This window comes from Glycine max, chromosome 10 (assembly GCF_000004515.6).
Source record: "Glycine max cultivar Williams 82 chromosome 10, Glycine_max_v4.0, whole genome shotgun sequence".
NCBI lineage: Eukaryota > Viridiplantae > Streptophyta > Magnoliopsida > Fabales > Fabaceae > Glycine > Glycine max.
In genome coordinates, this window is record NC_038246.2 from 45,850,888 (window position 1) to 45,863,543 (window position 12,656).

General features: G+C 31.8%; 1 protein-coding gene across 2 annotated transcripts; it reads left to right on the top strand.

Annotated features, from left to right (window-relative positions):
- Window positions 1–1,896: 1,896 nt before the first annotated feature.
- On the top strand, window positions 1,897–9,816 carry LOC100784336 (ABC transporter C family member 10). 2 transcript variants are annotated; one of them, XM_041005904.1, is made up of 12 exons: window positions 1,897–2,200; window positions 2,564–4,654; window positions 4,824–5,144; window positions 5,225–5,311; window positions 5,461–6,048; window positions 6,138–6,302; window positions 6,888–7,182; window positions 7,509–7,723; window positions 7,811–8,116; window positions 8,485–8,548; window positions 8,636–8,875; window positions 9,432–9,816. In XM_041005904.1, the coding sequence occupies exons 2-12, from the start codon at window positions 2,597–2,599 to the stop codon at window positions 9,542–9,544; spliced, it is 4,452 nt and encodes a 1,483-aa protein (XP_040861838.1). In that variant the 5' UTR covers window positions 1,897–2,200; window positions 2,564–2,596; the 3' UTR covers window positions 9,545–9,816. The 2 variants fall into 2 exon arrangements, with proteins under 2 accessions (XP_040861838.1, XP_006589503.1); XM_006589440.4 differs by having other exon boundaries at window positions 1,897–2,154.
- The last annotated feature ends 2,840 nt before the right edge of the window (window positions 9,817–12,656 follow it).

Genomic DNA, 12,656 nt, shown 5'->3' on the forward strand with positions numbered 1-12,656 from the left:
AATATAGAGATATATATATATATATATATATATATATATATATATATATATATATATATATATATATATATATATATATATATATATATATATATATATATATATATATATATATATATATATATATATATATATATATATATATATATATATATATCACGAAATCATTTAATTTAATTTTTCTGCAATCTTATTACATATATTAAATTTTATATATTATTTGAATTAGTTTAAAATTTCCTTTTTATCTCTTATTTTCTTTTCTATAACTTTTTTAACTTATATTAAAAAATAAGTTTTAACAACCGAGACATTAATAAAAATATTATGTGAGATTTTGATAATGAATTTAAATCTAAAATAAAATTTATAAAATTCAACTTGTACAAATTTTTTTGGTAATGATTCAACTTCATTTATTCACAATATAATATCATATTTAACATTTTAAAATTTTTATTTTTTTTTTATCATACTTGCATTTTATTTTCTGAAAAGTAAAAAAATAAATTCCAATAAGCAAACTACTAAAAATTAAATTTAATTACATTTTAAATATATTTTTAAAAATATATAATAAAGTAAAATATTTTTTTTTCTCGTAATCGATCAAATTCAATTATTGGAGGATCATATTTACCTCATGAAAACGGCCGACACTAATTGATGTGGCAAACCTCAGATAAAAATATAGCATAACGCAGATCATGGTCTTTATTTTTATTTTTTCGTTGTTCCAAGTAAAATTAAAAATATATGATTGTTTGGCTGGGTGGAAAAAGATATAATTGAAAGACAGAAGATTCTACAAAAAATATTCAATTTTTTCAGTAAGATTTTACGTGAGCATATATATATATATATATATATTGATTTAGATATAAAATATCTATAAGCTTTGTTAATAACTAATCTCACTCAAAAAATATGATTAGTTAAATCAAGATTTTATTTAAGGATATCAAGCTCAATAATCAATAGCATTCAAACAACTGTTTGTTGGTAAAAAAACATTTTTTTAGTATAATGATTATGAATTATAAGTATAAATAAATTTATATTGTCATTTAATTAAATTATTGTTAATATGACTAATTAATGAACACAAACGAAAAGGCATTATTAATAGAGACGTGAGCCATAGCACATAGGGGAATAATAATTTTTCACATTTTATTCCACACATACATGCACTTACCGATGATTTCTCATGCTGTTGCTCATATATTACACCTCCTTCTATCAAATATTCATTCTCTTCCTCTTTGGAGTATAAATGTGAATATAAAATTACACATAATAATGAGAAAATTAAATAATATGTAAGTATCGAGAAAAGATCATGAACCTAAGCTTGAAGATTGAAGTGTAATGCCAAAGTTCGTTTTACCTAGTCATCGGTTTCATGGGTGAAAATCTTTTTGCTGTTTTATCCCTCGGTTTCCCAACACTTCCATCTTTGTTCTCGTTATGACATCCTAGGAAGTCACAAATTTAAAGGCCATTAACAAACACATGCATGGTCCTCGTCTCACATGCGTTGTTTTTGGGAAACAACACATTTACATATAGACAAATAAAACAGTGAAAAGCAAAAGGGTAAATGTTACTCCTACTATTATCATTGTTTGTTCTTAAAATGGCAAAGAATCTTTGTACCATGCAGCACCCGGTCATTTCGGGCTTTTGTCTATCTCTGCTTGTTTTTTCACACATGGTTTTGCATTAATGCATTATTCTTATGGTCTTAAACGCTTCACTTCAATTAATGCTAATTATGCTCTATGTATACATGTCTCTATATGATTCCATATTATTCCCTTCCATGAACATGCATGATGCATATACACTTGCTATGCTAGCTTTTCTGTGTGATTCAACTATAATATATATTCAAGGACCACATTATTTTGTTAAAGCTTCTTTTGGTTCTTTTCTTTATTCAGGCACACAATTAGTTCTTAGAATCTTGTATAAAATTCTTCCCTTTCTACCTTTTTCTCTCTGAAGGGAATGCTTTTGTGTGTGTGAGTCGGCAACTTGGACTGGATCACAAGCGATCATTCAGCGTGACAATAATAATGAAGCCGTTTATTTTGTAACCTTGCATGCATTAAAAGGACTATCTCACAAGTCACCTCACAGAAGCACATGGTGCGTTCAGTGTTCTTGTAAACACTTGTTGCTTTCTGAGTTTGAGGTTTGCATGTCATGATCATATCCACCCATCATTGTAATTGGTGTCTAATTGCATATGCAAATTTGCGTTTTTAAATTAATTATTCGTGTGTGTTCAGACTTCAGATTAGATTATTTTGTATTCAAAATAGTTTATAGTAAATATTAACAGGAGAACTTTGAGAAAATAAATAGGGGATTATTCATTTAAGCAAATCCAAAACATGCAAAGAGTAAACTCCTTATAGACTAATGTTTTCCTTTATTATCAAATGTCAATGTTAACATCTTTTACTCTTAAAATCAGCTTGGTGGTGTTTTCAAGTGTGTTTCTTTTACTAAACCTTGTTGATGATCTGTTTTTTTTTTCCTTTTGATGTTACAGAACAAAGAGAGCGAGGTTTTGAGCAGCAACTAGATGGCAAAGAAAATGGAGGGGTTTTGGAGCATGTTTTGTGGGAAATCTGGTTGTGCAGAGACAGGAGGGAACCCTTGCAATTATGATTTTAAGTTTTTGAAAGATCCTTCCACATGTGTCAACCATTTGCTGTTTATTTGCATTAATGTGTTGCTGCTGATCATGATCTTATTTACAATCCTCAAGAAGTCATCACAGAAACCATCTCAAGGTCTAATCCAAGTGCAAAGTTATTCCAAATTGCAGCTAGTGTCTGCCATAGCCAATGGCTCTCTGGGGCTAATACATTTGTGCTCAGGCATTTGGCTTTTAGAGGAGAATCTGAGAAGAACACAAACAGCTTTGCCTCTTGATTGGTGGATGCTCGAAAGCATCCAGGGATTGACATGGTTGCTGGTGGGTTTTACAATAACTCTTCAGCTGAAACAATTTCCAAGAGCATGGTTATATATATTTTCTGTTGTAATCTTTATGGTTTCTGGTATTCTCTGTGCTTTGTCCTTGTTTTATGCAATTAGTACCAGAAAATTGTCCCTGAAAGTAGCTTTAGATGTTTTATCTTTTCCAGGGATAATTTTATTGGCACTATGCACTTACAAGGAATCTAAGTATAGAGACACTGAGAGAGAAAATAATGAAAGTCTATACACCCCTTTAAAAGAAGAGTCCAATAAAGTTGATTATGTTAGTTATGTCACACTATATGCAAAAGCTGGACTTTTCAGTAGGATGTCATTTTGGTGGATGAATCCATTAATGAAAAGGGGTGAAGAGAAAACACTTCAGGATGAGGACATACCAAAGTTGGGGGAGGCAGATCAAGCAGAAAGTTGTTATTTTCTGTTTCTAGACCAATTGAACAGACAGAAACAGAAAGAACCATCATCACAACCATCAATTTTGAAGACAATAATTATGTGCCACTGGAAGGAGATTTTGATATCAGGATTCTTTGCATTGCTAAAGGTAGTCACTCTCTCATCTGGCCCTTTGCTTCTGAATTCCTTTATATTGGTTGCTGAGGGTCATGAGAGTTTCAAATATGAAGGTTATGTGTTGGCCATATCACTGGTCTTTACAAAGATCATAGAATCCTTGTCACAAAGGCAGTGGTACTTTCGCACCAGACTCATTGGTATTAAAGTTAGATCACTGCTCATTGCAGCAATTTATAAAAAGCAACTGAGGTTGTCCAATGCTGCAAGATTGGTGCACTCTGGTGGTGAGATAATGAACTATGTGAATGTGGATGCTAATAGAATTGGAGAGTTTCCCTACTGGTTTCACCAGACATGGACAACAAGCGTCCAACTGTGTATTGCATTAGTAGTGCTTTTCCGTGCTGTTGGGCTAGCAACATTTGCCTCATTGGCGGTGATAGTTCTAACTGTGCTTTGCAATACTCCACTTGCTAAGTTGCAGCATAAGTTTCAGAGAAAACTTATGGTGTCACAAGATGAGAGATTGAAGGCCACTTCTGAGGCTCTTGTGAGCATGAAGGTTTTGAAGTTATATGCATGGGAAACCAATTTCAGAAATGCAATTGAAAGGTTGAGGGATGTGGAACTCAAAAGGTTGTCTGCGGTGCAATTAAGAAGGTCATATAGCAACTTTCTCTTTTGGGCCTCACCTGTTTTGGTCTCTGCTGCTTCCTTTGGGGCTTGCTACTTGCTTAATGTTCCTTTGCATGCAAATAATGTTTTCACTTTTGTGGCAACTTTACGCCTTGTTCAAGATCCTATTAGAACCATCCCTGATGTCATTGGAGTGGTCATTCAAGCAAAAGTTGCATTTGCAAGGATTGTTAAATTTCTTGACGCGCCTGAACTGCAGAGTGAAAATGCCAAGAAAAGGTGTTTTAGTGAAAATATGAGGGGCTCAATTTTGATAAATTCAACTGACTTTTCATGGGAAGGTAACATGTCAAAACCAACACTGAGAAACATAAACTTGGAGGTTGGACCAGGGCAAAAGGTGGCAATCTGTGGTGAAGTTGGCTCAGGAAAATCAACTCTCTTAGCAGCAATTCTCAGAGAAGTTCCTATTACTCGTGGAACTGTAAGTTTTAATCTCTTCTATGCTTATAGAAAACACTGCAAAAACTCGTGATAACGTAAGTGTTTTTCAGTACTTGGATAACATTGCCACCTCTTATGCTTGATTTGGACAGTAATGTTATTATTGTGTTATTAGATCTGTGATTGTCTTTTTTTTTTTTTAATTGCAGATTGAAGTTCATGGGAAGTTTGCCTATGTTTCTCAAACAGCATGGATACAGACAGGTACAATACGGGATAATATATTGTTTGGAGCAGCTATGGATGCTGAAAAATATCAAGAAACACTTCATAGGTCTTCACTAGTGAAGGACCTTGAGTTGTTTCCAGATGGTGATCTTACTGAAATAGGGGAGAGGGGGGTCAACCTGAGTGGCGGTCAGAAGCAGCGAATTCAACTTGCTCGCGCTCTTTATCAGAATGCTGATATATATCTCTTGGATGATCCATGCAGTGCTGTTGATGCACACACTGCCACAAATTTGTTTAATGTAATGAGAAAAACTTCTTTTCTTCAGATACTATATTTGCTTTTTTTTTTTTACTTATAGATGGCTTTGAAACTTCACAGGATTACATCATGGAAGGACTTGCAGGGAAGACAGTCTTACTGGTGACTCATCAAGTTGATTTTCTTCCAGCCTTCGATTCTGTTTTGGTAATTTCCTCAATCTTAGGCATTGGTTTTGTCATTTTGGTTTCTTTTTCTTTCTTCTAATCAATAAATGTACGTTAGTGATTTAAAAGTTTTTGTCTTGTGTTTGTTCAAAGTTGTGAATTAACATAACAAGATCTTTTTACCTGCAGTTGATGTCTAATGGGGAAATCATACAAGCTGCTCCTTATCATCATCTGTTGAGCTCAAGCCAAGAATTTCAGGACCTTGTCAATGCTCACAAGGAAACTGCTGGTTCTAATAGGCTTGTGGATGTCTCTTCTTCCAAAGGAGACTCAAATACTGCCACAGAGATTAGTAAAATATACATGGACAAACAGTTTGAAACATCACAAGAAGGTCAATTAATTAAGAAGGAAGAGAAAGAGAAAGGAAACAAAGGGTTCAAACCTCACTTACAGTATCTGAATCAGGACAAAGGATATATATACTTCTATGTGGCTTCTCTTTCTCACCTTATATTTGTGATTGGCCAGATATTTCAGAACTTATGGATGGCTTCTAATGTTGACAATCCTTATGTCAGCACATTGCAATTGATTTTTGTGTACTTGTTGATAGGGTTTATTTCTGCATGTTTCTTGTTCATCAGAAGTCTTGTTGTAGTTTCTATGAGTATTCGATCATCAAAATCTTTATTTTTACAACTACTAAACTCCCTATTTCGTGCACCTATGTCATTTTATGACTCCACTCCTTTGGGAAGGATACTTAGTAGGGTAAGCATATCAAATAGTTTAGTTTCTTTTTCCTTTGCAGTGAAATGCAATGAAAAATTTAATATTTTGAATTTTATCTCGTTGTTCAGGTCTCCTCAGATCTAAGCATTGTCGATCTTGATGTCCCATTTGGCCTTATTTTTGCTGTGGGAGCTACTACAACTTGTTATTCAAATCTTGCAGTTATAGCAGCCATCACTTGGCAAGTCTTGTTTATCTCTATACCAATGCTTTACATAGCATTTCGCTTGCAGGTATTGAACAGATTTGATGAAAAGATTTATTTTGCTGTAAGGATTTGATGTCTGCTTTCAGTAATTAACATTGACAAAGCCATCATATTTAACCCCTCAATGCTTATGTTTAACTGCAGATGAATAATAATTCATATAGACTAACCTCTATACCGAAGTATCGTTTGACAATTCAAATTTATGATGTTTATTTAATTAGGAAAATTTTGAAGTGTATGTAGTCAGGATTCCACTTACGAATTAAGAAAACATTGGTACTTGAAATGGATGGTAAGGGTGAGAAATGGATACATATTGCACTAAGTTTTTTTAACTAGAAAGCAATCAAAAAGAAAATTTTCAGTATGGTTTCTGAAAGTTAGATCACTAAAGAATAAAAATAGAGTATCCGAATTCTGCCTAAATATTATAAGCAGTAGAAAGCATGATGCATATTTTACCCCTTCAGTGGATGAGAATTTACATTTTAATATTTTTTTTAACTCGTGTTCTAACATTGAAGCTATTTTTTAAAAATTATTTTTTATATATAATATAAAATATTCTTTGTTGGAAACAGAGGCTAATAAGAATTTTATTTTGTAGAGATATTACTATGCCACTGCAAAAGAATTGATGCGGATGAATGGCACAACAAAATCCTTTGTAGCTAACCATCTTGCTGAATCTATTGCTGGAGTTGAGACAATAAGGGCTTTTGAGGAGGAGGATCGTTTTTTTGCAAAGAATCTTGATCTAATTGATGTCAATGCCAGTCCTTATTTTCATACCTATGCAGCAAATGAGTGGTTAATGCTAAGGTTAGAAACAATCAGTGCAGTGGTCTTTGCATCCGCTGCACTTTGCATGGTGGTACTTCCACCTGGGACTTTCACCTCTGGTGAGCCTTCAGTTTTTACTATCTTTGAAACTACTGTCACTTTATGTTTCTTCTAAACTTTAAGAAAACAACTTTAAAATAAGTGCACTTTTGTAATAAGCAAATATGATTTGTTTCTAGAAATAAAAAAAACTGTTTATTTTAAGTAAAAATAATTTAGATAAACATATCAGAAAAATATAAAACTGTTTATTTTTATTAAAATAAGCGTTTTTTTAAATAAGCTTAAACAAACTCACCCGATATATGTTTATTTATTTTTATGTCAAACTATAACATTCACTCTTATGCAAGTATTTTCATCTCAACGTGTGATGTTATTTCAGGATTTATTGGCATGGCTCTCTCTTATGGCCTTTCATTAAACTCTTCCCTAGTATTTTCAATTCAAAACCAATGCACTCTAGCAAATCAAATAATATCAGTAGAGAGGCTAAATCAATACATGCATATACCAAGTGAGGCCCCAGAAGTAATAGAGGGAAATCGTCCTCCTGTGAATTGGCCAGCTGAGGGAAAAGTAGAATTACATGATTTGGAGGTAATAAAATGAACTAACTGCAAGTGATTTTAAAATTTTGGTGAGTTGATCACTGAAGTGCATGATTTTTTTGTTGATAATAAACAGATAAGGTACCGGCCTGATGCGCCACTAGTACTACGTGGGATCACATGCACATTTGAAGGAGGGCACAAGATTGGTGTTGTTGGCAGAACAGGCAGTGGAAAATCCACTCTTATAGGTGCCTTATTCCGTCTAGTGGAGCCAGCAGGTGGAAAAATAATAGTTGATGGCATAGACATTTGTTCTATTGGACTTCATGACTTGAGGTCACGCTTTGGTATCATACCTCAGGATCCTACTCTTTTCAATGGCACAGTCAGATACAATATGGACCCCTTATCTCAGCACTCAGATAAAGAGATATGGGAGGTAGCAACTAATAATATCTTGTTTTTCAACATGTGTATTAAGTCCTGTTTGAATAAAGTTTTCTATAGACATTTATAGGAGGCAAAAAATTAAGAAGGTAAATTCCAATAGTTAAAATCAACTTATACTATATGCGCTTCGATCAGCTTTGGAAAAATTAAATGAAATAACTTCTATGAAAATTAAATGCATAAATTGATTTTAGCTCATAGAAGAACTCAATTCATTTTACCTTCTAATTTTCTTTTCCTATATGAAGAAATTTATCCAGATAGGACTTTATTTAATAATAACAAGAGGAAATTTTGCTGGTAGTTTATCTTTTCTTGGCATGGCTGAAGTGGACTAAATGTTGCTTGCTTGTGAAGGTTCTTAGGAAGTGTCAGTTGAGAGAAGTTGTTGAAGAGAAGGAAGAAGGGTTGGACTCCTCAGGTACACTTTTAAGCTTTGTTGAAACAACACCACAATAATCAAGTCTTGTTTGATTAACGAATGGCTTGTGATAAAACTGTCATCCAGTTGTTGAAGCTGGGGCAAATTGGAGCATGGGACAACGACAATTGTTCTGCTTGGGGCGTTCCCTTTTGAGGAGAAGTCGGATACTAGTGCTTGATGAAGCAACTGCATCAATTGATAATGCAACAGATTTGATTCTACAGAAAACAATTAGGACAGAGTTTGCAGATTGTACTGTAATCACGGTTGCCCACAGAATACCAACTGTGATGGATTGCACTAAGGTTCTTGCCATTCGTGAAGGTATGTTGCATCTTATCTGCCCGTTATCTAATATTGCACATGACTTTTCATATTAATCCATAGGCCTTGCTAATGCCGCCTCAAAAGAATTTTGTTCTAGCAAGTTGACTAGGTTGCAAATCATATGAGAGTTCTCCTACACTGCATGAGAATTATAACATATCATGTGGTTTGACAGAGAAAAAAGAGTAATAATACATAATCACCTCGTTATTTTAAACACCATTCTAACATCTCTTATTTTTTCTCTATCTCTCTTTTCTTATCACATCATAAATCCTATCATATCTATATTTTTCTCTCTCTTTTCTCCCTCTCTCTAGGTGTTTATGTAGCATTTTTTGAGAAAAAAACATGCTTACACATTTGAGCAAAGGGTAATAAATATAAGCATGGTCTAGTTGATTCAGCATTTTGAGTTTTATCACACAAAATTATGAATCCACATGATATGGTCTAGTTGGTTTCACATTTGAACTTCTATGGCATAAAGATGTGAATAAAACATTTGATTTTGTTTTAAGAAAAAGAAAATTATTATTGATTTTGTTTTCAGGAGAATTGGTGGAGTATGATGAGCCAATGAACTTGATGAAGAGAGAAGGATCACTGTTTGGACAACTTGTCAAGGAATATTGGTCTCATTTGCAGTCTGCTGAATCACATTAAAGCTAGAAATGTTTCATTTTTATTGATGTCAATCTAGTCCAACCCTGCCCATAGACTAAACGGATTGGAAAAGTAGACTCACTTTTTCACCAATTGATTTTTCAAAATTTCTTGATATTTTTATTTTCTTATTCTTTGAGTTTGTTGTTATGAATTAATATGTTGCTGGATTTGTCGTATTTATATATTTTTTCTTTTTTAAATTAGATAAATAAACTCAATCTTGTAACGGTCGTTTTAATTCCCTATTAATTGTTATTGTTGATGACTTACAATGGCTTTTGAACAATTATTACAGCTCCATAGGATTATAATAAGAATGATTTATCATTATTAGTAACGAATCGATTGGAAACCAATCCACAAAAACTAAACTATGTGATAGAAGTTATTGCCGATGCCCGATCAGTACGATGCAAAAATTATATAAAAAGACATAGAAGCTGGTTATATTATAGCTTTAATTACTGTTATACATGCACGTCCTCTATTTATAAATTCACATATTTAAATTTTTACCCATCAACTGACCTTAACAAATTTTAGGATCAAGTAAGAAGAGAGATAAACTCGTGCCAACCCATATATATCACGCTGACCCTATCTACTATTGAAACACAAGACCTAATACACAATAAATATGTACATAGAACAAGATTTAATGGCTTTTGAATTCTTATCTGCAAGCTAGTGTCTTTTAGCTTGTTCCTTAGAAGTCACATTTTCTGACATGGGAGAGAGGTTTAGAGTGACGATGGGATTTGAAGAATTCAATACAAATTTAGATTTGGATCTGAAATGGAATATGCTGCAATTTTTTTTTCTTATTGATGGTGCCTATCGAAGTTATGGATCCTGTTGAAGCAATTTCTATTGTTTAGAACGGCCATAATTGTTTAATAATACATTTAAAACACTAAGGTATGTGTCCAAGAAAAAGGCGTGACAATATAATAATCTATTGTTTTTTTTTTTTTTTTACTTTTTTAGTTTAATAATTATATATTGACCGTATAAAATAATTTTATATCATTCAAAAAAGCTGCTGCAAATATTACGAAACATCATAAGTTTTTAATAACTAAAATCAAGCTTTACATTTAGTTTAAATCTGAACCAAACAATATAGTTTTGGCTGACTGAAGATGGTTGTGGTAGTGAGTGTTAACATAATTGGGATGCATTCCAAGGGGTGGACTTAGAGCAATGTGTACTTGTATTCTCTTATTTTTTAAAATTTATTAAATTTGTAAATAAAATTTTATATTTTTATATTTTATTTTATTTATATAATTGAACTTATTAATTTTTTTTTATAATTTAAATTTATTAACTTAGTATTTTGAATCCGTCACTGTCACAAGAGTGCAGTTGTTCATTTTCAAAAAAAATATTGTAATTGATTATCATATTTCTCTAAAAAAATTAATACGGTAAAAAAAGCTTTGACGAAGTGAAGAAATCCTCTTTTTAATCACATGATTAATCTCTCATACTTTTTATATATTTAAAAATTAAAATTAAAATTTTTATATTTCAAGAATCATTTTGTGATCATCTCACTCCTTCAGAAATCAAAATATATATTAGTATTTATCCATATAAATATGATTCGGCTGCAACAGTGAGAGCCAGAACAGTACCACACTAGGACAGCCACATTAGGAACCAAACCAACGACAAGATTTACAGTTCAGAAGCCTACTACACACATGTGAGTGTTGAAAGATGTCAGGAAATTGACGTACAAAAATTATTTACTAATGTTAATCAAAGAATGTCTTTTAAGTAACACACGTGTTGTCTCTACAAATTCATTTCTCGCCCAAAAACAGAGTAGCCTTGTGCCTTGTCTTGCATAGTCTCTAAGGAAAATAAAAATAAGAAAAAGTGAAGTAGAATGACATGAAACATATAATAAATTTTAAGGTATTTAATTTGAGAGAGATAAAATAGAAATAGGAAAATTAAAAATTACGGAAATCATTTTTTTCAGCTACAAGCGATTTTTTTGCATTATAGTTGATTATTATTTTTTCAAAATCAATTATTTTTACGTTATACACGTTTTTGGCGCTTGTAAATGGCTATTAAACACCTTCATCTAGCCATTTTTGGCAGTTTTTTTAATCGATAGAAGAAAAATCGCTTGTGAATTTTATTTTTTTGGGTACACAAGTAGTGAATATAGCTGCATAGGGTGGTCGTGGTGATTTTTATTTTTAATAAATGAATGCACATATTCAAATATTTCATTTATTTAATATTTTTAAAATGACATCTTTATTTTAAAATAAAATTCATAAATACATAAAAACAAACAATTAAGAGATGAATAAAAAAAACAATTAAAGCCATAAATATCCATTATTCTCCCCTAATACTACTTAATAAATAATGAACACGAATAAAAATAAAAAAATAAAAAATGATCTAAAGTACCCCTATTTGATCAGAAAAAAGTCGCGCCAAAACTTATATATTTTTATTACGTAAAAGATGCAAAAAGATAGTAGTTATTTTCAATTTGGTCATCGTTTATTGTCGTCAACACATTTTTTAATTTGGCTACTACTTTCTTCTTGAGTCTAAACTCCACTTTTATATGGATAAAAATAATCATATAAAATTTTAGAGTGAGAGATTATGTTCGATTTTTATTGTATATAAAAAAAATTTTAGACCAAAGAGAATCATGTTAGTTGAAAATATTCGTTATCTTCACAGAAAAAGAAACACTAATTTCCACAGATATTAGAATAAAAAAAGTAATTTATTTATAGAAATAATTGTAAAATTTTCAATCAAAAGATATATTAATTAGCAAGGGAGTCGACTTTAGAGTAAGAAAAAAATGGACATGACTTTTTTACTGTTTTTTTTCACCCATTAAAATAACAATGTTTGTATTAATATTTAATGATGATATTTAATTTTAAAAATTATGAAAATTATATGGCGAGGAACAACACAGAAAAGACAGCCCAAAAGGATAAATTCGAAAAAAACACAGTAACATACGTGAGCCATGACGACATCGTACCTAGCTCTGATATCATATGATAATAACCTTATACATGCAGTTACAATGCTTATTTATGGCTATGCACAC